The sequence below is a fragment of the Nyctereutes procyonoides genome, unplaced genomic scaffold, assembly GCF_905146905.1.
Source record: "Nyctereutes procyonoides isolate TBG_1078 unplaced genomic scaffold, NYPRO_anot_genome, whole genome shotgun sequence".
In the NCBI taxonomy this organism is placed as follows: Eukaryota; Metazoa; Chordata; class Mammalia; order Carnivora; family Canidae; genus Nyctereutes; species Nyctereutes procyonoides.
In genome coordinates this window covers 7,507,277-7,531,210 of record NW_026575146.1, presented here as the reverse complement: position 1 = coordinate 7,531,210, position 23,934 = coordinate 7,507,277, and the positions used below count along the sequence as shown (strand labels likewise).

Sequence of the window (23,934 nt, the reverse complement as noted above, 5' to 3'; positions counted from 1 at the left end):
AGCCAGCAAGACACCCCCATCCATGACTGACCTCAAGACAATGACCTGACCTTTACTGGCCACCACCTGCACCCACTGACCTTAGTCACCCATATTCCCTATATAAACAGAGAAGTATTTTCAGTACATTAAAGACAGTTTTTGAGATGTTAGTCCACCATCTTCCTGGTGTTGGCCTCACTGAAATAAATTTCTTTCTCGTTTCACCACTTGTCTCTTTGCCTTTGGATTCGGTCACTGGTAAGTGGCTGAACCTGTTGCTTGGGATCCTCAGAGCCCGACGCTCTTGCAACCCTGGCGCCCTGGTTACACCACCAGCGATTCCACTGGCATGCTGGTCTCCCTTTGGCTGTGAAATAATGTGTTCACTGGGCATATGGCTGCTGGAATAATGACCTAATTTCTCAGCCTCCTTTACAGCTAGCTATGGCCAGATGCCAGAGTCAGAGTCAGCAGCTGGTAACTATTTAAAACTACTAATTTAAGTAAACCCCTGAGTGAAGAGCCACTTTATTAATTTCAAAGGCAAAAGAGGTAGCAGTGCACCTGTAAAGTTAAAATTGCCAATATGGTGTCTTCCAAAGACTGCCATCAGTATTCTGAGAAATAGCCCAGGCTGAAAGCACCACAGAGCAGTTTAATAAACCCACAGCACTGGTAATTTACTGGATACATTCAATATAATAGTAACAATAGTACTAATAAAACTGATGATGGCTTGTATCATTGGGTACTTCCTATGAATACTTCCTAGCATTTTCCTCTTTCACAGAATTTGGAGTGTGAGCAACACATGGCCACCTGGCTAGAGAGCACATTTCCCCATTTCACCTGTAGCTTGATGGGGTCACGTCACTACCTGGTGGTCAACAAGGTTGGGAGCACTGGCCAGAAGAAAGCAAGGAATGTGCGGCAAAGGGAAAGATACACCAGCACCCCGGTTCCCTTTCCATCTTGCTGGCTGGGAGACAGGAGCAGCTGCCTTTTATTCAGATCTGGACCAGTGAGCAAATATCAGAGTCATCATCCTACCTTCCCTGTCTACCTTCCTCTGGCCAGGATGGTCCATATCACTTGGGGGTATCTTTATTAAAGCAGACTAGCCTGTTTCCAAATACGCAGAGGCTGATCTGGGAGCTCTAACCTTATTTGCTGTGTGACATCCAATGAAAGACATACTATTGTTTCACAAACCACTAAGAAAGAAAACCAAGCTGTCAGTTAAACTACGGTATGACCTTTTCTTTCTTAACATAGTATGTATTTTGTAAGTATTAAAAGAACTTTTGGGCAGCCCTGGTGGCCCAGCGGTTTAGCGCCGCCTTGGGCCCAGGGTGTGATCCTGGAGACCCTGGATCAAGTCCCACATTGGGCTCCCTGTGTGGAACTTGCTTCTCCCTCTGCCTATGTCTCTGCCTCTCTATGTCTGTCATGAATAAATAAATAAAATCTTAAAAAATAAATAAAATAAAAAAATAAAACAACTTTTAAGACTTAGACATAGATTTTTGTTTGTTTGCCATAAAACCACTCATAGGGGCATAAAAAGTAAAACTGCAATATTCCTAAAACTTGTTCACATTCAGAATATGACTCTTCTGAGATTTTTTTTTCCCCAAGCATTTAAGTAATCTCTACATCCAACATGGGGCCTCAAACTCATGACCCCAAGATCAAGAGTCACAGGCTTCTTGGACTGAGCCAGCCAGCCACCCCCTAAGTGCTTTTTTGATTTGAGTCCTTGGCAGCACTTTCTTTTTTGTTCTCCCACATAAGACTACCATCAAGGGTGTTCGTGACGCAGTATTTTTTGAAAAACCTTATCACTTTTGTCCCTGGGGTTCTCATTAAATTCCTGACACCCATTCTGCAAGTTTTAATACTAGGGCTTTCTTGATTCTACCAGTTATCAATGGACAGTTGTCAGACAACCAGAAATCATCTTATTTCCTAAAACAGCCCTTCCATGACTTGTTCATGGAAATACTGAGGGTTCCTGGGGAAATGAGTGGTCACTGTGCTTTTTAGGGGAGCTTATTCGATAACTTTTCTGGTATATGTCTATGAAACACATTTTAAAAACCTTACACAGATTCCTGGATCTCTATTTCTACGTGACTTTATTAATTTTTTTAAAAGATTTTATTTATTATTCATGACAGACACAGAGAGACAGAGAGAGAGACAGAGACACACAGGCAGAGGGAGAAGCAGGCTCCATGCAGGGAGCCCAACGTGGGACTTGATCCCAGGTCTCCAAGATCATATTCTGGGCTGAAGGCGGCACCAAACCGCTGGGCCATCGGGGCTGCCCTCTACATGACTTTAGTTAGGCCCACCTTCCCCTATTTCCTCCAAGCCCTTAGAGAATCTCCTGGAGGAAAGTTTTGTTAGATGATGCACATAGGTCAATTAAGTTACAACAATAGGCACAGCCCATAACGACTAATAAGCGATGACTGTTATGTGGCCAACAGCGATTATCAGACACAATCAATTGAAAGACCAGTTTTGGAGATATTAAGAATATACCTCTTAGGATCAGCAGAGTATAGTGATGTCCATAACAACTTTTGAAGTAGGTGATGATGGATTCCATTTTGTATATGAACACAGACCAAACAAACAGCTTGCCCCAATTCTCACATCTGGAGTCATACGGCAAAGCAAAGTACCTATCCCTGAACCATAATCCTATGAAACAGTAATTCATTGTACAACACTTTCTCCTTTTAGTTAGAACAGGAGCGCCAGCAAACTATGGCACATCGGGTTACGAACAGCTTTTGAATTTTCAAATAGTTAGAAAAATCAAATAATATATTATTTTGTAGCATGTGAATATCATATGAAATTCAAATGTCAGTATCCATAAATACAATGGACTTTCATTAATTAAAAAAATTTATGAAAATCTGTTTTTTCTCACATAAAAGTACCTACCTAATAACTTCTACTTTGCCTTTTGGCCTGCAAAACCTGAGCTATTTACCATCTAGTCCTTGACAGAATTGCCAACCCCTGCTCTAAAAATAAAATGCTCTAAAAATAAAAAAATAATAGCCAGGATTTGTGGAGGTATTGATATGACAGTTCCTGGATTATGCATCTTGTAGGTGTTCTCTCTTGACTTCCTTTCTATAACCCTCTAAGGAACACTACCATTCCCCTACTGTGGTGCAGGAATTGAGACTAGCGTCCAGTACCAGTAGGATCATGACCATTCTGCTTATCTCTAAGTCAGGCAGTGACTCACAAGAATGATTACGAATAGAATCCACAAATGAACCCATATTTTTTATTGTTGTTGGTAATGAACCCAAATCTTGAGTGAAGCATTCACCCATCATGTCACAGGCATTCACCCTACACATGGCACTCTTCCCATTAGGAAGGATCTGGCAGTGAACAAGACACAAAGCCTGTGACCCAAAAGAGCTTTCATTCCAGGTGGGGGAGACAGACAATAAATAAACAAGAAAGAGCTACCCAGAAAATAAAAGGGTGATGAGGTGATAGTTTCTGACACCCATACCGTCTTCAAACCCTAATCTAAGGTGAGCTCAGCTGTACACTGGTGAAATTCTAATGACTCCTACATTCAGAAGGACAAGATAACTAAGCAAAAGGCTCCTAAGAGTCATCGGCCACATCCTAAAGGGCTTTGGAATCAAAGGAGGTAAGGGCAATTACCTTTACAAGGAGGAATAGAAGGGGGGCATCTGGGTGGCTCGGTGGTTAAGTATCTGCCTTCAGCTCAGGTCATGATCCCTGGGTCCTGGGATCAAGTCCCACATCAGGTTCCCACAGGGAGCCTGCTTCTCCCTTTGCCTATGTCTCTGCCTCTCTGTGTCTCTCGTGAATAAATAAAATCTTTTTTTAAAGATCGTATTTACGAGAGACACAGAGACAGAGAGAGAGGCAGAGACACAGGCAGAGGGAGAAGCAGGCTCCATGCAGGGAGCCCGACGTGGGACTCCATCCCGGGACCCCAGGATCGCGCCCTGGGCCAAAGGCAGGCGCTAAACCGCTGAGCCACCCAGGGATCCCCAAATAAAATCTTTAAAACAAACAAAACAAAAACCAAGGATGGATAGAAGGAAAAAGGAAGGGGATGTGAACGGATGGAGGACAGTGTAGTCAGTGACAGGGCCACCCGGAACCGGGAATCCTCATTGTGGGTGGGGAGGCAGGCAAGGGCTTTGCGCCACCTCCAGGTTTGTCCTGAGCGCTCCACGTACAGGTCTAGGCCCCCCGTGAACCCACTTCTCCAGGAGGGTCACTCAAGGCTCGTTCTCCCCTCCCTCCCGCTGCCCGAGGGGGAGGGCGGGGGGAAGGGGAAGCGGGAGGGGGAGGAGGAGGATGGAGGGGGAGGGGGAGGGGGCAGGGCGGGGGGCCTGCGGGGACGCAACGGGGAAGCGGGGCAAGGCCGGGCCCAGGGCTCCCACGGCGCACCTCTGGGTGGGGGGAGGACGGAGCTGCGCTGGGGGCTCCCTGGGCGCCGGGCGGCTCCGCGTTAACACGCCCAGAAAACGATTATGTAACTGGAGAAAGCGCGCCTTCCGGCCCGCGGGAGGCTGCGGCGGGGCGGGGCGGGGCGGGGCGGGGCGGGGCGGGGGGGGCCGAGCTTCGCCCCCGAGGAGGCCCGCGCTCCGGGCCCCCGGCCGCCCCTCGGCCCCGCCCGCCCCGCCCCGCCCGCGCGCCCTCCGCCTCCCTCCCGCCCTCCGCCCCCTTCCCGCCGCGCAGCCGGCGCCGTTGCATCAGAGCCGGCGGCGGCGGCGCACGTGGAGAGCGGGGCCCGCGGGCTGGGGCGCGGCGGGGGGGATGCTCGCGCGGCCCCAGCCCGGCGCCCTCCCCGCCCCCCGCCCCCCGCCCTCCCGGCCGCCCGCGCCCCGGGCAAGTTAGCCCCAAGCACTCGCGAGCCCGCGCCCGCCGCAACCCCCGCGGGGGCCCCCAGCGCCGCGCCACCCCGTCGCCCCGGCCGCTCACCTGACGATCGAGCCCCGCACCGGAGGCGCCCGGCTGCCCTGGCCGCGGCTGCTCCCCACCTGGGCGTCCCGCAGCCGCCGCTGCCCGAGCAGGCCTTCCCCGCCGCCGCAGCCGCCGCCGCCGCCGCCGCCGCCGCTGGCGCGAGCCGGGGCCGGGGGGCGGAGCGGCGGGCCCGGAGGCCGCCCGGGACGGCGGAGCCCGCGCAGCAGGAGCGGCAGGCGCGCGCTCATGGCGAGGGCGAGGGCGAGGGCGAGGGCGAGCGCGAGCGCGGCAGGTCCCCCTCTGCGGCCGGGGATGGGGCGGCGGCGGCGGCGGCGGCGGGCGGCAGAAAGGACCTGGCCTTCCTCCTCAGCCGCAGCCGGAGCCCCTAGGGGGCACTGCACCTAGAGGCCGTGACGTGAGGGGGCGGGGGCCTGCGGGACGCGGGGCTGGTCCTGGGGGCCCGGGCCTCCGAGGCGGCCTGCCCCGCAATTGCCTGGGCGCCACTGGAAACTGGACTAGAGAGAAAGATCGGCGGAGGATGGATGGGGCACCGGGGGGGCCGGCCCCGCCCTGGGCTAGGACGTCCTCCCTCGGCTCGGCTGGGCTCGGCTCGGGATGCTCCGCAACCCTGCCCCAGGTGGGCCCCCGCCCTGGAGGCCGCCTGGCCCTGCCTCGGCCTCAGAGAACCCGGGCTTGGATTTACTAGGCTGGGGGTGCTCCAGCAGTGAAGAAGTCCATCGGAGAAGGACAAACCTTCTATGGTCTCATTCATTTGGGGAATATAAAAAATAGTGAAAGGGAATAAAGGGGAAAGGAGAGAAAATGAGTGGGAAATATCAGAGAGGGGGGCAGCACGCGGGAGACTCCCAACTCTGGGAAATGAACAAGGGGAGGTGGGCGGGGGGTGGGGGTGACTAGGTGACGGGCACTGAGGGGGCACTGGACGGGATGAGCGCTGGGTGTTATGCTGTATGTTGGCAAATTGAACTCCAATAAAATATATACCCCCCCCCAAAAAAAAAAAAAACCAGTAGTGAAGAATGTGTGGGTCTTGGAGTTCACAGGCCAATTTGTAGCCTTGGGCAAATTAATCTCTGTGAACCTCAACTGCCTTCACAGTTAAAACGAGATATCGATACTTTGTAATCTTCTCAGGATTATAATTCCCAAGTAGAGTGGGAATAAAACTAGTGCAAACTACAAACACTGTTTTTGCAGTTGCTAAACCCTATACAAGGTGCTGGGGTGACATCTCATTTAATCCTAACAAATGTACAGATCTTTCTGGAGTCATGATGGGGTGACCTGATAAACTGATCTTCAATCGAAACTAGGTAAATTGAAAATGCATTGAATACACCTAACCCTAGCATCATAGATTAGCCTAGACTACCTTAAACACTTACTGTAGCCTATAGTTGGGCAAAATCATCTCCCACAAGACCCATTTTACAATAAAGTGTTGAATAGCTCATGTAATTTATTGAATGCTGTAGTGGAAGTGGAAAAAAGAATGGTTATATAGGTACTGATTGGTTGTCAGTATGTAGGTTGTTTACCTTTGGGACCACATGGCTCACTGGGAGACTCCTCTGGCTACCACTGCTCCGGAATCAGGAGAGTATACTGCTGTATATTGACACCACAGTAAAAGAGCAAAATCCTGTTGAAGTCCGGTTTCAACTGAATCCTTATTGGTTTCACAACATTGTAAAGTAGAAAAATTTTAAGTTGAACAGTTGTAAGCCAGAGACTGTGTAATGTGTTGAGTGTTGTCCTTTCAACCTGGGGGTAATAAGTCCAGAGAGGTCACTTGTTTCATTGACAGAGCTAGAGCCCAATAATCATGTTCTTAGTCTCATACTGTTATCTGCATTTTTCATTCAAGGATGATTGCTTCATGTGACACATTTTTGACTTCATAGGATAGAGAGATAGCTAACATTCTACATCCCTGTGAGGTAGGTATTACTACCATTTTACATAAGAGGAAACAAAGTCACAGAAGTTATACCTTGCACAAGCATATAAATGTTGGTCATTCACCTGCTGCCAGAGGATGATCTTAGGCAAGTCATAAAACCCCTTGGAGGCTTGCCTCCAATTATAAATTCATGACCATTCATTTAGCAGACATTTGTTGGACAGTAGTGAACACTGACCACTGGTAACCAAGATGAAAATCACCCAGTCCATAGGGAGGATATAGGAAATCTCTGCATCTTCCTCCTAATTTTGCTGTGAATCTAAAACTGTTCTAAAAAATAAATTCTTAAAAAAAAATAGCCAGTCTCTGCCCTCAAGAAGTTCCAACAGTAACTCTGCCCCAGTAGTGACAATTCGCTACTCCACCTGATGATTGCTGACAATAGTGACATTTAAAATCACAGTGGAGACCACAAATTGTATGATCCTAATTATAGGAAATGTCCAGAATAAGCAAATCTGTAGACACAGAAAATACATTAGTGGTTGCTTACAGCTCAGAGTAGGGGAAATGGGGAAATGATAGCTAAGGGGTACAGTTGATAGAAATGTTCTAAAAATTTTTTTTAAATTTTTATTTATTTATGATAGTCACATAGAATGAGAGAGAGAGAGAGGCAGAGACACAGGCAGAGGGAGAAACAGGCTCCATGCACCGGGAGCCCGATGTGGGATTCGATCCCAGGTCTCCAGGATCGCGCCCTGGGCCAAAGGCAGGCGCTAAACCGCTGCGCCACCCAGGGATCCCCGAAATGTTCTAAAATTAATAATAGTACTGGTTGCACAAATTCATGAATATTCTGAAAATTGTTGAATTGTACACGTTAGTGGGTGAATTGTATGGTATGTGAATTCCATTGCAGTAAAGCTGTTACCAAAAAAAAAAAAAGTTTATGAAATAAGGTATGTCACAAGTGCTGGTGTTTAACTGTTCTGGAAGAGAATCAGAGACAACACCCAAGGATCTGATGCTTGGGCTGAGTGTTTTGGTTTTTTTTAAGATTTTATTTATTTATTCATGAGAGGCACACAGAGAGAGAGGCAGAGACATAGGCAGAGGGAGAAGCAGGCTCCATGCAGGGAGCCCTATGTGGGACTCAATCCCGGGGCGGAAGGCAGATGCTCAACCGCTGAGTGTCACCTGAGTGGTCTTTAAATCCATGTATACTATTTGTTTATAAGCTACAGAAGAACATAAAGTAAAAAATAAAACCACTCCTAACACTATCACCGAAATGTAACTATTAATTTTGATCTCTTTATTTGAAATTATTTTATAAAATTGCAACCATACTATATATACATCTCTTCTTCACTTGCTATATATCTCTTTTAATGATGTTGGAAAGGAAAGCATTTGAAAAAATGGTTATATATTATAATCTATTTTGTAGGTAGACCATAATTTATTTTACTTCTCTCTGTTGCTGGTTGTGTTATTTCCAATTTTCGATGTTGACAGTGCTGCTGTGAATATTTTTTCATTCATTGGGGAGGCCACTGACCTCTCAGTCACCCTTTGCTGAAGCAGTTTTCAGAAAACTCAGAACTAGTAATTGTTAAACTGAAAACAAAACAAAACAAAAAAAGCAGTGCAGAGAAGTGATGACAACTAGCACAACATCCTCATGTAAAAAAGCAACCCTCCTGATCATACTTAATTGCAAGGAAAGTACTGCATTTTTATGATTTCCATGGTTCCACATGGCATAGTAATTTCCAAAGGACTTCTCAACATTTAAATAAATAACCTGTATGGATTAAAAATTTGAATAGAAAAGATTAAGTTAAAAAGATCACACCTTAGTGAACTAATGAGGAGCCACAAAACTTACTTGTTAATTGGAAATACCTAATACTGAAATGACTCAGACTATATATATGTGCTTCAAAGCCATTTTGGATAAAGCACCTCTGGAGACTGTTCCCAGTCATCAGCAGAAGCCCATGGCCATTCACACCTCTAAGGTGATACTCTACATTTATTTATTTATTTATTTATTTATTTATTTATTTATTTATTTATTTATTTATTTATTTATTTTAATCTACGATAGTCACACACAGAGAAAGAGAGAGAGGCAGAGACACAGGCAGAGGGAGAAGCAGGCTCCTTGCAGGGAGCCCGACTCGATCCTGGGTCTCCAGGATCAGGCCCTGGGCCAAAGGCAGGCGCCAAACCGCTACACCACCCAGGGATCCCTCTACATCTTTAATAGATGATACTTTCAACTGTAATAATGTCCTGTACCTAGAGGCATGTTTTTTTTTTAACTGAACTAATATACTTTTTAATCTTAAACAATTTTAGGTGAAAATAAATTGCTATTTTTAACATCAAGGTAATAAAACATTTTTTGAATCAGAGATTCATGAGTTATAATAAATGCTATTAAAGTTGTTAGATCTCCCACTCTGCTTTGGCTGTGAAATAGTGGAACAAAATGAGGGTGGAACATTGTGTACATGACATGTAGGACAAATTAATGGCCCATGTTTGCTTTATAATAGTTGATGCTTAATTAAAATATATTAGGATTGTGACCTTAGTTTGTAATTTTTAAGAATTTCTTTGAGGGCAGCCCTGGTGGCTCACCAGTTTAGCACCGCCTTTGGCCCGAGGCATGATCCTGGAGTCCCGGGATCGAGTCCCACATGGGGCTTCCTGTATGGAACCTGCTTCTCCCTCTGTTTGTGTCTCTGCCTCTCTCTCTCTCTCTCTCTCTCTCTCTCTCATTCTCTGTGTCTCTCATGAATAAATAAATAAAATCCTTAAAAAAAATTTCTTTGAAAGGTCCAGGACAACAAATGGCTGTGCTGATCGAGCCAGTTAAAATATTTGACTTGACCTCTTTGAATCCTGATGTGGTTGAGGTGGAGGCCTTGTTTTCTGTTCACTTTCACTCCCTCACGGGCCTGGCCCTGAAGTCAGTATAGCCTGAGTCCCAGATGCTCATGTTCCAGAAGAAAGGGATTTGGGTTCTTGCTCACTCATATTGCACATTTGCCAGACAGAAGAATAGGAAAGAGAGAAAGATTTATGAAAATAAATTGAGGATCCTTCATATTCCCAGGTTTGTTTCATGAGGACAATTATCTCCTTTTGACAGATATATCTGGATTCATTTACCCAGAACTCAAATATATATTAGTCTGCTTGGCAAAGGTCAACCACACTAAAAGGGTTCCATTATGTTGAGGCCTTTAAAAATTCACTCACTAATGTTCTTCCACTAGTGGATGGAAATCATTCGGTGCACTTTGAGATAACATTTGGACACAAGCCAAAGAAATTTCATTTTCAGCATAAGGAATATGTATTTGAAATTAAAATAATTTTCCTACATATATAGCAGGAGAGTGCATTAGCTCTATACCAGGCTCTATGCTGGGCATGTAGTCAAGGAATCAACAGGAATCAATCTGTGAACAAGACAAGCACAGCCCTGGTCTCACTGAGTTTATTTTGTACAACTATACAGTAGAACACAGGCATATGAATGGAAAGTTAGAAGCATGATAGTTCAGAGCTTTTAAGAGTACTGCAAAGAGGAATTTTCCTAGACCTGGAGAGTCATAAAAAGCTTCCTGAAGGAGATGATGCCCAAAGGCAATACTTAAAGATGATTTAAGAGTGGAGCTAAGAAAAGGATGGTGCTGGAAACAAATGTTCTGAGTAGAAGGAACCATGTGAGCCACAGTCTGGAATGAGAGAGTGCTGACTCCACCTCTCCAATTAGAGATGTTGGACTGTAGAAAAAGGAACAGCCTCTCTGTAAGGCAGCCTTTGGAGGAACAGCATCCTGAAGGAAGAGGTAAATATTAGTTTGAAAAAAGAAATGAATTAGGGCACCTGGATGGCTCAGTGGTTGAGCATCTGCTTTCAGCTCAGAGTGAGATCCTAGAGCTCTGGGAGCAAGTCCCACATCTGGCTTCCCTCTGGGAGACTGCTTCCCCCTCTACAAGTGTCTCTGCCTCTCTCTGTGTGTCTTTCATTAATAAATATATAAAATTGTAAAAAAAATAATAATGAATTAAAGGGACTATTTAATTTAAAAGATGAGGATGTAGAAGAGTTTAAGCAATGGAACGGAAGGACACAAGGAAAAGATAGGGGAAGAATAGCAGCAAGGGAGAGTGGTTGAGGAAAAAGCAAGACAGGAGTGTGATCAAGGAAAGATGGTGAGACGGGCATACGTCCTGGGACGTGGCCCAGGATATCAGTGAAATGGAGCACGGGGATTTGGGTAGTCCAAATGCCAAAGAGACAAACCCATAACTACCAGGAAGGTTAAAAGTGTAGTGAGGACACTTGGACTTTTCAAGGATCAGGACAGATTGCACTTCCATCCATCCTTGTATGGATGAGGAGACTTTGGTCTCACAGGAGGGACCACCTGAATCTTGAATGGTTTGCTTGGACTTAGAGAAGCTCTGAATTTAATGCAGCTCATTGAAAGCTCCTGAAGAGTGGCCCACACCAACGCTGACCTGCAAAATCCACATCATTATCAACCAGCTCTGCAGGTGAGGCAAGGCTTGGAGATACTTGATCCCCTTATCTTTAACTGCAGCTGATGCTTTTCTTTGAATAAATTCCTACATGTATAATTTCTGAGTCAAAGATGAATTTTTGGTATTATTGATCCAAGGTTCATTTATGAAAAGTTCATACCAACTTATATTCTCATTGGGTTAGAGTGACCATCTTTCTCTATCCTTAAGGATATTGGATCACTAAAAAAAATTTATATGTCACAGAACTGCATCATGTTTCTGAGACAACTCTATTGTTTTTTTTTTTTTTAACTCTATCGCTTTTATTTTGCATTTCTTCTTGCATTGTCTTAGTCTTATCCTAGGCTGTAACTGCAAGGACATTTGTATAGCAAACAGCCTTGGAAGATGTAGTATCTCCCTCTGGGGCAGAGGGGAGATATGTTTATTGTCTAGAGAGTAAAGATAATGGCTCCCTTCAGGTGCAAAGATGAGACAGATTTGCTACTAGCCGTTTATGACTGCAGATTCCTAAATTCAGGATTCCCCAGCTGTGTCCAGTATGCACCTGGGCTACTCTGCACACATGGGTTTGGAGGAACAAGGGGAACCAATGCAAATGTGAATGAAGCTCATGCCTGCTGTGCTGGGAGAAATAATGTCCTTTATCTCTGACAGATGAGTCTCCTATCTTCTGCCAGCAATCCACGAGTCTGATACAGCCTAACTTTTAGCTTGCAAGTTGAGTAACATTCCAGCCCCTACACAGTTCTGGATAGTAATATTTTTTTTCACAGTAATTTCTGAGCTGAGTTGTTGACCATGCAGGCTTTCTCCTGGATTTCAGGGAAGGACGATGCAGGCAGAGGGAGTAGTTCCTATAAAGACAGAGACAGATTTTGGAGGGCTTGGTAGAGGATTTGATTCTGTTTTTTGTGTAGAAATTTTATGCTGGCTAAGACCAGGGGAATAGAGGTGAATGAGTCCGGATGTGATAAAGATAGTGGCAAAACAGCCAGGTTGTAAGCTGTTGTACCAGGCCAAGAACAAAGGTACAAACCAGAGAAGGAGTTCAGAGGAATAAAGGAATATTAGATTGGGGAAAGTGACAATTCAGGTGATGTCCCATGGGGAAAAAATCTCTTTGCACTCAGGAGGGAAGTCTAAGCTAGAGTTGGTGTTTTAGGAAACAGTGTGAACCAAAGTTTAAGCCTTAGGTGACTTCATAAAATCAGACAAGAATGGGATGGAGAACATTTAATCTCACAAACTTGAGACTTATGGAGGCCAGGCAGGTGACATACACTAGTGAAGTGAACCACATGTAAAATTTCCCCCAAAAGAAGCAATAGGTACAGCAGACTTTTCTAGGACGTGTTTTAAGAGCCTTTACTTTCTGTCCAAAACATCTGCATGCAAGTGCTCCATGGTTGCTTTAAATCTGATGAAGTCTATAATGGAGAACAAAGGAACAGCCTCCCCAAAGGTTAAAGCAAGTCACCACGTTTTAGCATGATTTTTGCCCTTAGATTCCCTCAGATCTCGCGGAGTTGCCTCAGAGTCCAGGCTAAACAGGCCAGACTTTTTTTTTTTTTTTCTTTTAATGAAGCTGGGAATTGGGATTTTTATGTTAAAACTGTTTAAAAATGTGCAAGCCAGGTTCAGCTTCTGGGGCAAGGTCTGGTCGTGGATGATTATCTGAGGACCACATGGAGAGCCATACATTGCCATTCAAACAATAGGACATTCGGGAGCTTGTATTTGCCCCACAGAGCAGATAATTTGCTCACGATCCAAGCCCTGTTCTTTTACATTCAGCTGAATAAACACAGTTTTAGAACTAATGAAGTAGAATTGCTTGCAGCTTTTTTCCCCCCTATTGTGTGATGCATCCTGTCTAAGCCATTGTCAGGAAAATCAAGCTTTATTGTTTTTCATAAAGTGGAATTTGCTCATGGGCATGCACCACCATTGTAAAGTGGGCATGTTTATCTTCTGGCATCAGAACATCACAGCTTTTGGGCCCTTCCCTCTACCTCACCGGACTTCAACCTTACAGCTGCACTTTTGGTTGTTCTATGTTGTCCTAACATCCTCAAAAACAGTTATTGGGAAAGGTGTTTTGGCTAAATGGAATTTCAGAGAGGGGCCTGACCACCTGACTCTCACATTACCATGTAGATTCTTAGTCTGAAAGAAATCTGGAAATCTCTCAGAGTAAATTTCCCTGGAATTCTAGCAGCTTTTCTCTGACCCACCCAACAGAAACTCCAAGTCAGGATGTTGGATTTTTCTTTAAGATTTATTTTTTTGAGAGAGAGCAAGAGCAAGCGTGAATGGGAGGAGCAGAGGGAGAGGGAGAAGCAGATTCCCTCACTGAGCAGGGAGCCCAATGCAGACTCAATTCCAGGACCCTGAGATCATTGACCTGAGCCAAAGCAGACACTTAATCAACTGAGCCACCCAAGCACCTCAAGATGTTGGATTTCTGAGGGTGGCTGCTGTGAATTTTACTATTGGAATGTAGTCCCTGTTGTTCTTCCCTCCTTCATGTCTCTGATTTGAATGTTTTTTCTCATGTTTTGTGCTTAAACAAGTTTTTGACTATTCAATCATTAAATATTTATGGAACACTATAAATAGTCAGGCATGCTGTAGAGCTGGTAAAAATACTTCCATCTCAAGGGGTCAAATGAATCACATGCTAAATTTTAGAATATTCTTCCAAAAAGAAATTTATGGTCTCCTATAAAAGAGTTGTTTTCAGGGGCACCGGGGTGGCTCAGTAGTTTGAGCAGCCAACTTTTTTTTTTTCTTAGAGCATTTAGGTTTTTGTTGTGAAACCATGATAATTGCCCTCTGATTGACTTACTTCACTCAGCATAATACCCTCCAGTTCCATGCACGTCGAAGCAAATGGTGGGTATGCGTCCTTTCTGATGGCTGAGTAATATTCCATTGTATACATAAACCACATCTTCTTTATCCATTCATCTTTCGATGGACACCGAGGCTCCTTCCATAGTTTGGCTATTGTGGACATGGCTGCTATAAACATCGGGGTGAAAAAAACACATTGGGGTGCAGGTGTCTCAGTCTTTCACTATATCTGTATCTTTGGGGTAATCCCCAGCAGTGCAATTGCTGGGTCGTAGGGCAGATCTATTTTTAACTTTGAGGAACCTCCACACAGTTTTGCAGAGGGGCTGTACCAGTTCACATTCCCACCAACAGTGCAAGAGGGTTCCCCTTTCTCCACATCCTCTCCAACATCTGTTGTTTTCTGTCTTGTTAATTTTTGCCATTCTCACTGGTGTGAGGTGGTATCTCATTGTGGATGTGATTTGTATTTCCTTGATGTTGAGCGGCCAACTCTTGATTTAGGCTCAGGTCATGAACTCAGGGTCCTTGTATCAAGCCCCTCATTGGGCTCCATGCTCAGAGGGGAGTTGGCTTGAGGATTCTCTCACTCTCCCTCTGCCTCCCACCTGCCTCACCCTCACTCTCTCAAATGTTTAAAAAAAAAAAAAGGTTTTTTCAAATGCACTATCCACATTCTGAAATTTATTAATTTATGATCATATGCAACAATATTTTGCATTTATTAACCTTTTTAATGCGGCATAATTCCACATTATCTTGCTGTTTCGTGGTCTAGATCACTCGTAAGGAAAGAAAAATGTGAGAAACTAAATGTGAGGAAATGATTATGTTTCTATATGTTTTTTTAAAAAACCAAAATCATTGAAAAAGCATGCCTAAGAAAGCTCCAGGTCTTACCCACAGAACAAGGTTTAAGTTAAAGACATATATAAATTAACAAAAAGTTTGAAGCAGTTTCTTTTTAGTGTAATCCCTTTCTGGCTGATACAATTGAGCACAATTACCACTGCCTAGATAGTGGAAGTTATGTAATGTAGAGAAGATGGGAAAGTGTTTTGTTTTAAGATTTATTTATTATTTGAGGAGGAGGGGCAGAGCCGAATGGGTTCCATCTCATGACCCCAAGTATCATGGCCTGAGCCGAAATCAAGTGTCTGATGCTGAACCAACAGAGCACAAGGATGGGAAAGCTCTTATTAACATTTGCACTTCAAACTAGAGATTAAAAAACATTGTTTTTAACAAAAGAAAACAGAAAAATGTTAATAAATATTCATTATTTAACAGCTGTGTTTATAGTTCATTACAAGCCTGATTTTTAATATTTTTCTGCTTTTCCCTAAGGATTTATGTATGGAATTTACACAGAACATTGTTTACTTCTCTAAATTGACCTTTCATGACTTACAGAAAACCCCATCTACTTTCAACCTCAAGACAGAAAAATAAGTCAGATGGATCCTCAATGTGAAGTTTAGAAATTATCTACTTTAAAACACTCTCAAGAAAAATTTAAAAGTTATTTTCCTCTGTATAAAGAAGTTAGGTAACATATTTTCGTTATGTTGAGGTAGGTTATTATACTTGTATTTGGAAGTAGAATTGCTTAAGAAATGGTCTGTAATTACCAATTTGCAGTAACATGCTTCTGTTCTGTATAAAATTTTTGTCAAAAAAATTTGGAACATTGTTATACTCAAAAAAATCCCACATTAATTTGTGCCCCCAAAGCTTTGTTTTGATTCAATAATGAAATAGTTTAAAAGATGTCTTCTGTTACTACCAAAAATATATAATCTAGTGATTGATCTAATTTAGCCACCGATCAAGAAAACGTTTACCATTATTTTAAAAGTGATCCAAACATACAGAAAATGTTCTGTCACTGAAACATGGTATATTGTCATTAACCCTGAGCCACTGTCTGCATGGCTTGCGAGACAAGACAAAATATTAGAACTAAATTTGTTTGGAAAAACCTTGACCTACCTAGAATAAACATACCAATTCACACTATAATTTACTTTCACTTTACAAACTTTATTAAATAATGAGCATTACTAACTTTCATTATCTTATATACAATATTTAAACTATCTTTTCCTAGATGCATTTTTTTTGCACAAAAAGTAGGTGAAAAGTGAACTTTAAAAAAAAAATTGAACCTTCAGTACAGAGACCTAATAAGAACTTGACATACTTTTAAGTACATATAACTTTTCCCCCAATTATATACAATCTTAACCCACCTCCAAAAGAAACTATCTTAAACAAAAGCATTTAACTGGTAACACTGAGGAAAAATACAAACATGATTATACATATACACACAGCTCTCCAAATCTGCATCCTGGCTGACAGAAGTGATCTATAAAGATTTGTCCTAGAACCTAAAGACAACCACATAGACATTTTATACAGCAAGACATCCACCTTCGTGCGGCAGGGTGTATTCCTATAAGCAACATCAAAGTCATGCAATGAGACACTGGTGTGAAGAATTAATTTCCGAGAGCAAGACACCACAGTAATATGGACAATATAGAATTGGGGGTCACACAAACTAAAAAAGCAAAAATAGGAAATTGCTTTCTTAGGACAAGAAGAATCAGTAACTGTTTGAAAAACCACTTAGGGATACCTCTAGCAAGTCTAAGAATATACTTTCCTACAGGGCTTGTCTTTTCGGACACTCTCACTATTAAAGACTTGTATAAAGTTTAAAGAAAGGCAGTGAAAGCAGGAATGTTTCTAGAACCATGCCATTTAACATGGACTTGGTTTTATAAGCTACAAGAAGAAAGAATAGTATAGAGAAGCAAGAAAGTTGGGTTATTTTTTGTTACTTAAAAGGAAAAATGAATGCCACAGGTACCTGTTTGTAAAAATAAGGATGGTTACATCTGATGTTTCATGGTTAAGAAAGAGAGGAACAGGACTTACAAAGAGGAAAAGAATTACGGTTGGATGTCACCAATTGAAATCAGTATCACTGCTTGCCTTCAAATGAAAGCCCAGGTCCCCTTTGCTACACATACATAAATGAAAACTGAGCCCATCGGGGAAGGGGTTCCAGAATGTAAAAATGCTTGAAAGGAGAATACAACATTTGTGTTTGAGAAAACATTCTTGTTGCATTGACTGGAGTCTTCCAGAAAACAGAACATTTTTATAAAATAGCAACAGATCCGCCTTCACCTTTCTCTTTCACTTCTTTTATTTTGCTTTTTAAGCACAAGATCTTGTTTTCGTTTTTCTGTTTCCTTCCATAAAGCCTTAGATTAGTACATGATTATCACAATGGACCACTAGTTGAAGACCACAATTACATCAAAGACGGTATTAGTCAGAGCTTAGTAGGCAAAGATTCTTGTCTTTTATGTGCCTCAAAACAATTAGAAAAGGCCCCCATGTTATGCGGACTTCGGAAAATAAATTTCATTGCAGCCAATGAAATCCTCAAGGTTGGGATCAGGTCATTTGGCTGAGGTACAAATCTCAGGAAAGTACACATGAAAAACTGCTCTGGAAAGGCTGGCCTGAAAGTGTTTTGTTTTATGTTGGCTCATGTATTACTGTGTGTTGATCAGAGATATGCACAAAAAATAGCCCGAAGCGTTCCTATTTCCACCCCTGCCTTCAACTGCAATATGAGGAGATCACCAAGTTGTTCCCCATCCTTTCTAACAGGTTAGTCAATTTGCATTTTCTTGTTGGGAAGTTTCCTTTGAGCACCTGAGGGAATTATGTTACTCCAGCAATCAAAAATCAACAGGATAAGCAGCACATTCTCCAGAACGTATCCAGGAATACAGGTAAGGATATATGCTTACAGAAAATATTGGTCTTGCTCCCTTCTAATGTCCAATAGCTACCCAATTTCTGCCATAGAGTGAACAGACATAGGGGTAAGTGATGCAGAGTGAGACGAGCATGTATACTCCCCTTCGAGATCTCTAGCTTAAGCTACTCTAGGGTCTTGTTTCCAATGTAACCAAAATGCCAGGCGTAATAAGCATGATCCCTTGAAATAGTTTTAGTTTCCCTTCCTTTTTAAAACATGTGGAAAAGTCTCCTTGCTGCCTTTGGGTCCTAGAATAAAATCACTCGTGGCTTCTGGATGATAGGAGAGGACTCTTGCATTTCTTAGACTCTGGGCACTATTGTCAGGATACGGGAGCAGATATCATGGCCATGATGTTAAAAACAAAACAAAACAAAAAAACAAAAAACAAAGCCTAAAAATATTCAAGTAAGATTGACTTACATGAAGCATGAAGACAGTCAGCATCAGGAACACACTGTTAGATGCTGACACTGGCTCTACAGTACGGTCCCGGCTGGAGTGTCAGCCGTTTCAAAAAGTTGTGCTGTAAAAGAAAGCAGGGTTTACACTTCTGGTTGTTACAAAATTGTTTTAATCTGGTACATAGAAAACACCTGTCAGTATCTGTCATGTAGGAGCATAATGCGACGGTAACTCGGTGGCTTCTGCCAAGAACCTTAGGCAAAGCTGCTTGAACTGAGACACTGAAATTTTTCCCTCAGCGACTGGACAATATTTTGCTGGTTGGGAGACGGGCCCCTCCAGAGATAGTCGTTCAGTTTGTCCGAATCGCTGTACGATGCCAGGTAGGGTGAAATCCCAAGCTTGTCACTTATCGGCTTTTTTGGAGTGCATGGACTATTCAAAGAGTAAGGGGTGCTGTTGGTGCAGGGGTCCTCCGAAAAGTCAGTTTCTGCAATCCTTGGGTCAGATTTCTTCCTCCGACCATGGGATGGCTCTACTTCTGACTCGTCTTCTTCGGATCTTATTTCCACATAGTCATCTTCGTCTCCGTCAGTCTCTTTGAAATTGGAAAAATAGTTCTGTGTGGCTATTTGGGCATTTAAGGGTACATTTCTATTGACTACCAGAACCTTCTGTGAGTCTCGGAGCGTGAGATCTGAGTGTTTTTCAGGGCCCTGCTGACATGGGTCAGCCATAGCTGGCAGCAAATCCTGGTGACTCTCACACCTTGAACTTTTGTGGATAGATAGTGGCTGTTTCTTTCCCATTTCACCAGGGTAGCTGATGGAGTCCACCGACTTGTTTATCAAGATTGAAGAAGAGGACTGAGACCTGCTATAAGGCTGAGATTTCGCACTGATGCCTTTCCGACCCAACGAATTGTAGAGGTGGCCCTGATACGAGTTATCTTTGTTGGGCTGGCTGACTATCACACTGTGTCTCTGCAAGGAGCACAGCAGAGGGTCAGAGGTTTGAAGAGAAGGCACAGAGCAAGCTGTGGACAGCTGTCTTGGAATGCTTTTTGTACTGATCTCTAAAGTAGGATGTTTTGACTTCAAGTCTTGCTCTGGCCGGGGACAGAAATCCACTAACTCTCCATTACTATAGGTTGAATGCAAAAGCCAATCCTCACTGTTAAGCTGGGCCTGGGAAGATGATGTAGATCTGAGGTTGGAGGGCTCTTGAGGGCTGGCCCAGCCATCCTTCTGAGTCTTACAGGGAGTCTCTCTGAACACAATCTGGTCATACAGCTGGGAATACTCGGCGATCCTGGCACCTGGAAGGCAAATATGGAAACAATAAACATACGTGGGATGATTTCCACATGCAAATATTAAAGAAATAAAAATCTAACACTTTAATAAACATATTTTGAAAACTTAAATACACAGGACCTTTAAGTTTGAGGATGAGTCATTAATCATTGAATACTAAGCAACATGAACTAATAAAATAAGCCATAGTTTAATAAAAAATAAAAATGTAAAAAGAATGTCACCTAAAGGTTCATTTAAATTGATCTAACTCTGGATTATTTTATTTTAGGTCTGCAAATGTTCGCTATTTGTAATAAAAGTTTCTAGTGTTCTTTACAAGCATGAAATAGTGTCAATGATAAAAAACAAAAAACAAAAACAAACAAACAAAAAAACCAAACAGGCATTGTAAAAACAAGAAGGTCAGCACTTAAACCATGGTCAATGAAAAATAACTCAAGTAGTCATTAAAAGGAAGATGATACAATCTACCATGCAGTGGCTACCTTTGGGTTTTCGCTAGCCTTGACTGCTCTCAGACAAGGACTCCCAGAAGAGTCCTCTCCTGGTGGCTGTTCCTGTATTTCTTGTTTCTGGGCAGCAGTCTCCTGCCACTGTCTGGGAAACTAGTGTCTACAGGAGGGCCTCCTTTCCAGGATTTCAAAACCATGTGTATTGACTGACCCACATCTTCTTTCCCATCACCAAGAAGCCATTCACTAAAGTCTATGCTCCTAAGATATTGAGAATGAGTCATCTGTGCATATAATTGATAACGTAATACCCTCTAGTATTTGTCCAGAACAGGATTTGGCCTTTACTCCATGAAAGCTATTGCCACTTCACATTCAGCTATGAGGCCATTCTCCTCTCCGCTCCACTTCTTAGTACAGACATTTCTAAAGACGTTAACAGAACCAAACCATGCTATGGATAGAATACTCTCTTGGGGCAGGAATGATTTAAGAGACAGAGCCCAAAGATGTCAATTTCAAGAGCTACTGCACCCACCCCCCCCATCAACCCAATCCAGGTACCCATGAGACTGCCCTAGAATCAAATAATTCCATGCATCCGATAAATTGCCCATACCACATCTACACAGTCTCTACAAAAGGAGCTATCCCATATATGATGGCCAGCAAGTGACATTATATTTCCTTCTTCTTTAAGCTATTAATATTTTTAGTAGTCCATTGTTAGCAAATTATTCCTTGAATTTAAACAAAATATTTAGTTGAGTTTCTGCCATTTCTTTCAACTCTTCTTTTAGAACAGAAGATATTGGCTGTTATTCTGGGTGCCTTTAACTGCAACCTTCTCAAATTGTTTGCCTCCCAAATCTCCCAAATTGGAGTAAATCATCTGTTTACGTTTTCATAGATCCCATAATTAGATCCTCCAGGTTTTTAAGCCCAAATTCCTTGGAAGAACAGAGAATCTTAGTTTAGAATTCCTAGTAACAAAAACTTGAGCTATTATTCCTTAAGTGGTAAAGACTTTTAATACCAATTAAATTTGGCAACCCCTTAAGAGATTGAAAGTTTCTGTGAACACCAAAGTGCCTATGTTAGCCATTCTGAAATCTATAATGTTTAATTAACTTTATAGTTAATAGCCCAAACAATGGCAGCTAGACCTTGAGACAGTCACTGGTAATTAGTGGCACCTGATTGTCAAATGATTCTGCCCAAACCATTCTCCTCTATGCTGTGGCCCTGAATAGGGTCCCAAAGCTAAGTCAGGAAGGCCCTAACCTTCATAAAGTCCCAAAGGCGACAATTTTGGAGAATACAATGAGAGCTAATGAAAACATCTGGTTAACCTATTTGAGTACCAATGTTTAACCATAAAGTTGTGTAAGAACAATTAGCTTTTGACTTTGGAACACGATAGGCCAGATGACCTGAAACCAAGATAACCACAGTGTTTTTCATGCCTCTTTCTTCCTTAATCACACTCTCTTCTTCTTCTTCCTTTGCTTAATCAAATCTTATTTATAGCTCAAGACCCTCTATAAGCCCTACCCCTTCCATGAATCATTTTCTAACCCGTTTCTCTCCTCTGAAATCTTATATTCTTAGTGTGGACCATATTATTTAGCTATAGGCTACACAAATGCATGGACATGCATGTACACACACACATAATCTTGTGTTGCTAGTTGCTTTACATGGGCTAGTTTATCATTTTAGCTAGTCCATGAGCACTTAATCTTGGAGAACAATCCTTGCAGAGCACCAAGCATAATTCTAGATACAAATTGGTCTCAAGAACTACATAATTATTCAAACAATTTTTGGACTGCCTTTTATTTTAAGCCTAGGGTTAAAAATGGACGTGCTTTCCCTAAGACCATACCACAGAGAGTGGATGGGCAGCCTAGAAAATCTGGGGCATAGGAGAAAAAAAAAAAAAAAAAGAAAAAGAGGCAGGAATATAGTCTTTGATCAAAATGCTTCCTATAGATAACTCAAAATGGGCACAGTTTATCTTTGGATAATAAAAAGTTGGCCATTTATAAATTTGGAATAAAAAGTATCACATGAATAGACAATATACTATACCTTTCTAAGTTTTAGGGATTTGTGTTTTGTCTGTCTCAGCTGGCACTCTAAGAGAGTCTGTAATTTGTTCGATGGCAATGTGAATAAGAGAATGCTTCCAAAACAACATCTGTCATTAAACAGATTTCTTTAACCAGACTTATAGGAAATAACCAGCCCAAGATGACACCTCTGGTCTAAAAACCTTAGTATTAGTCAGCTAGATCAAAGTTCCCCATCATCCTTAGTTCTGGCATCGATATCCTGTATACAATATATATGTTATCATTATGTGACAACCTCAGGGCTGTGTCTGGTTTATTTATCCTCTGTAAGTTTAAGAGGAGGTGTTCTTAGAATTCCAGATAAAAACTGGAAGTGATCCTTGCTGAGATAAGTATGAAATACACTGTTTTCAAGACAGAGGATTACAATCAAAGCTTCTGATGCTGCTTGCGTTGTAGACCAAAGCATAAAATGTTATTTTGCCTTTTCTACACAAACAGGAAAATTCCTCCAGCCTATATGGAGCTTTCTCCCATGTAAAACATCACAAAAAAGGAACCCAAAGGCCTCGTTTGCCTCAAAGACTATCAAGGGGGAGGCCTGACTACACAGGAATGCTGGCATGCTACAACAGGCTCTGAACAGTGGGAGTCACTAGACCTGGATGGGTGATTTAGAGGCAGAAATCTGACCCGGGGCCTGTAGACCCCCGCCAGAGAGTTCAATAAAGGTGCTGGAGAGTTTCAGCAGGTGAATAGGGCGTTCCTCCTTCCGTACAACACCGAGAGCAAGCTCCTGGCAAAGTGGCAAGGCCCATACGAAGAAGTCTGGAGAATCGGTCCATTCGATTATGACGTCCTGTGCCCAGATAAACAAGAGAGAGAAAAGGAGTCATCATGTCAACTGATTGAAAGCCTAGTGGGCACAGGAAGTGGTCTCGATCCACCCAGATGGAAGATTCCTCAGGTCCGAGAGATGGCAGGCCCTAGGGACGTGCTCCTGCCAGATAGCGGTGGAGATCCCACTCTCAGAAGATGACTTTAGAGATCTCCTCCTCTCTGTTGGGGAGAACGTCGGTAGTAACCCACCATGTCAAGAAAGGACCCAGACGCAGAGCTGAGAAAAAGATCCCATAGGATCCTAAGAAGACATCAATAGGCAAAACAAATGGAAAATAAACCAAAAGTAAAAAGCAAAAGAAAACCCCAAAGGGACATCTATGAATACTTAAAAGGTGGATAAAAAAAGACTATTCAAGGTGGTTGTAAGCCCTAATGATTCCACATTGAAGGATGTGCTTCTATCAAGGTTTGAGTTTTGCAACTTAATGAATGGTCCATGTTCAAAACAACCTGGCTCAGGCAATTACCACTTTTTAAACGACAGTCTGGTATAATCCTTCATCATCAGAAACCTTATTCTATTCCTTCCATGTTGAGTTGGTGGTTGCATTGTGCATGCACTACTGTTTCCAGTGCCATCTATGCCCCAAACAGCC

The 23,934-nt window shown here is 42.7% G+C and overlaps 2 protein-coding genes across 6 annotated transcripts in view; both read right to left on the bottom strand.

Annotated features, from left to right (window-relative positions):
* Positions 1-5,321, bottom strand: part of MTHFD1L (methylenetetrahydrofolate dehydrogenase (NADP+ dependent) 1 like) — a 186,932-nt gene extending 181,611 nt beyond the window's left edge. Inside the window, exon 1 of the mRNA XM_055311580.1 lies at positions 4,990-5,321. Within this exon, the coding sequence (XP_055167555.1) occupies positions 4,990-5,219 (230 nt within the window). The 5' untranslated portion in view covers positions 5,220-5,321. The remainder of the gene's footprint in view (positions 1-4,989) is intronic.
* An 11,003-nt stretch (positions 5,322-16,324) lies between these two features.
* The window catches only part of PLEKHG1 (pleckstrin homology and RhoGEF domain containing G1), a 223,772-nt gene continuing 216,162 nt past the window's right edge, over positions 16,325-23,934 (bottom strand). For all 5 annotated transcript variants that reach the window (XM_055310115.1, XM_055310114.1, XM_055310112.1 and 2 more), the window contains one exon: positions 16,325-19,904. In XM_055310115.1, coding sequence (XP_055166090.1) covers positions 18,841-19,904 — 1,064 coding nt within the window. In that variant the 3' untranslated portion in view covers positions 16,325-18,840. The remainder of the gene's footprint in view (positions 19,905-23,934) is intronic.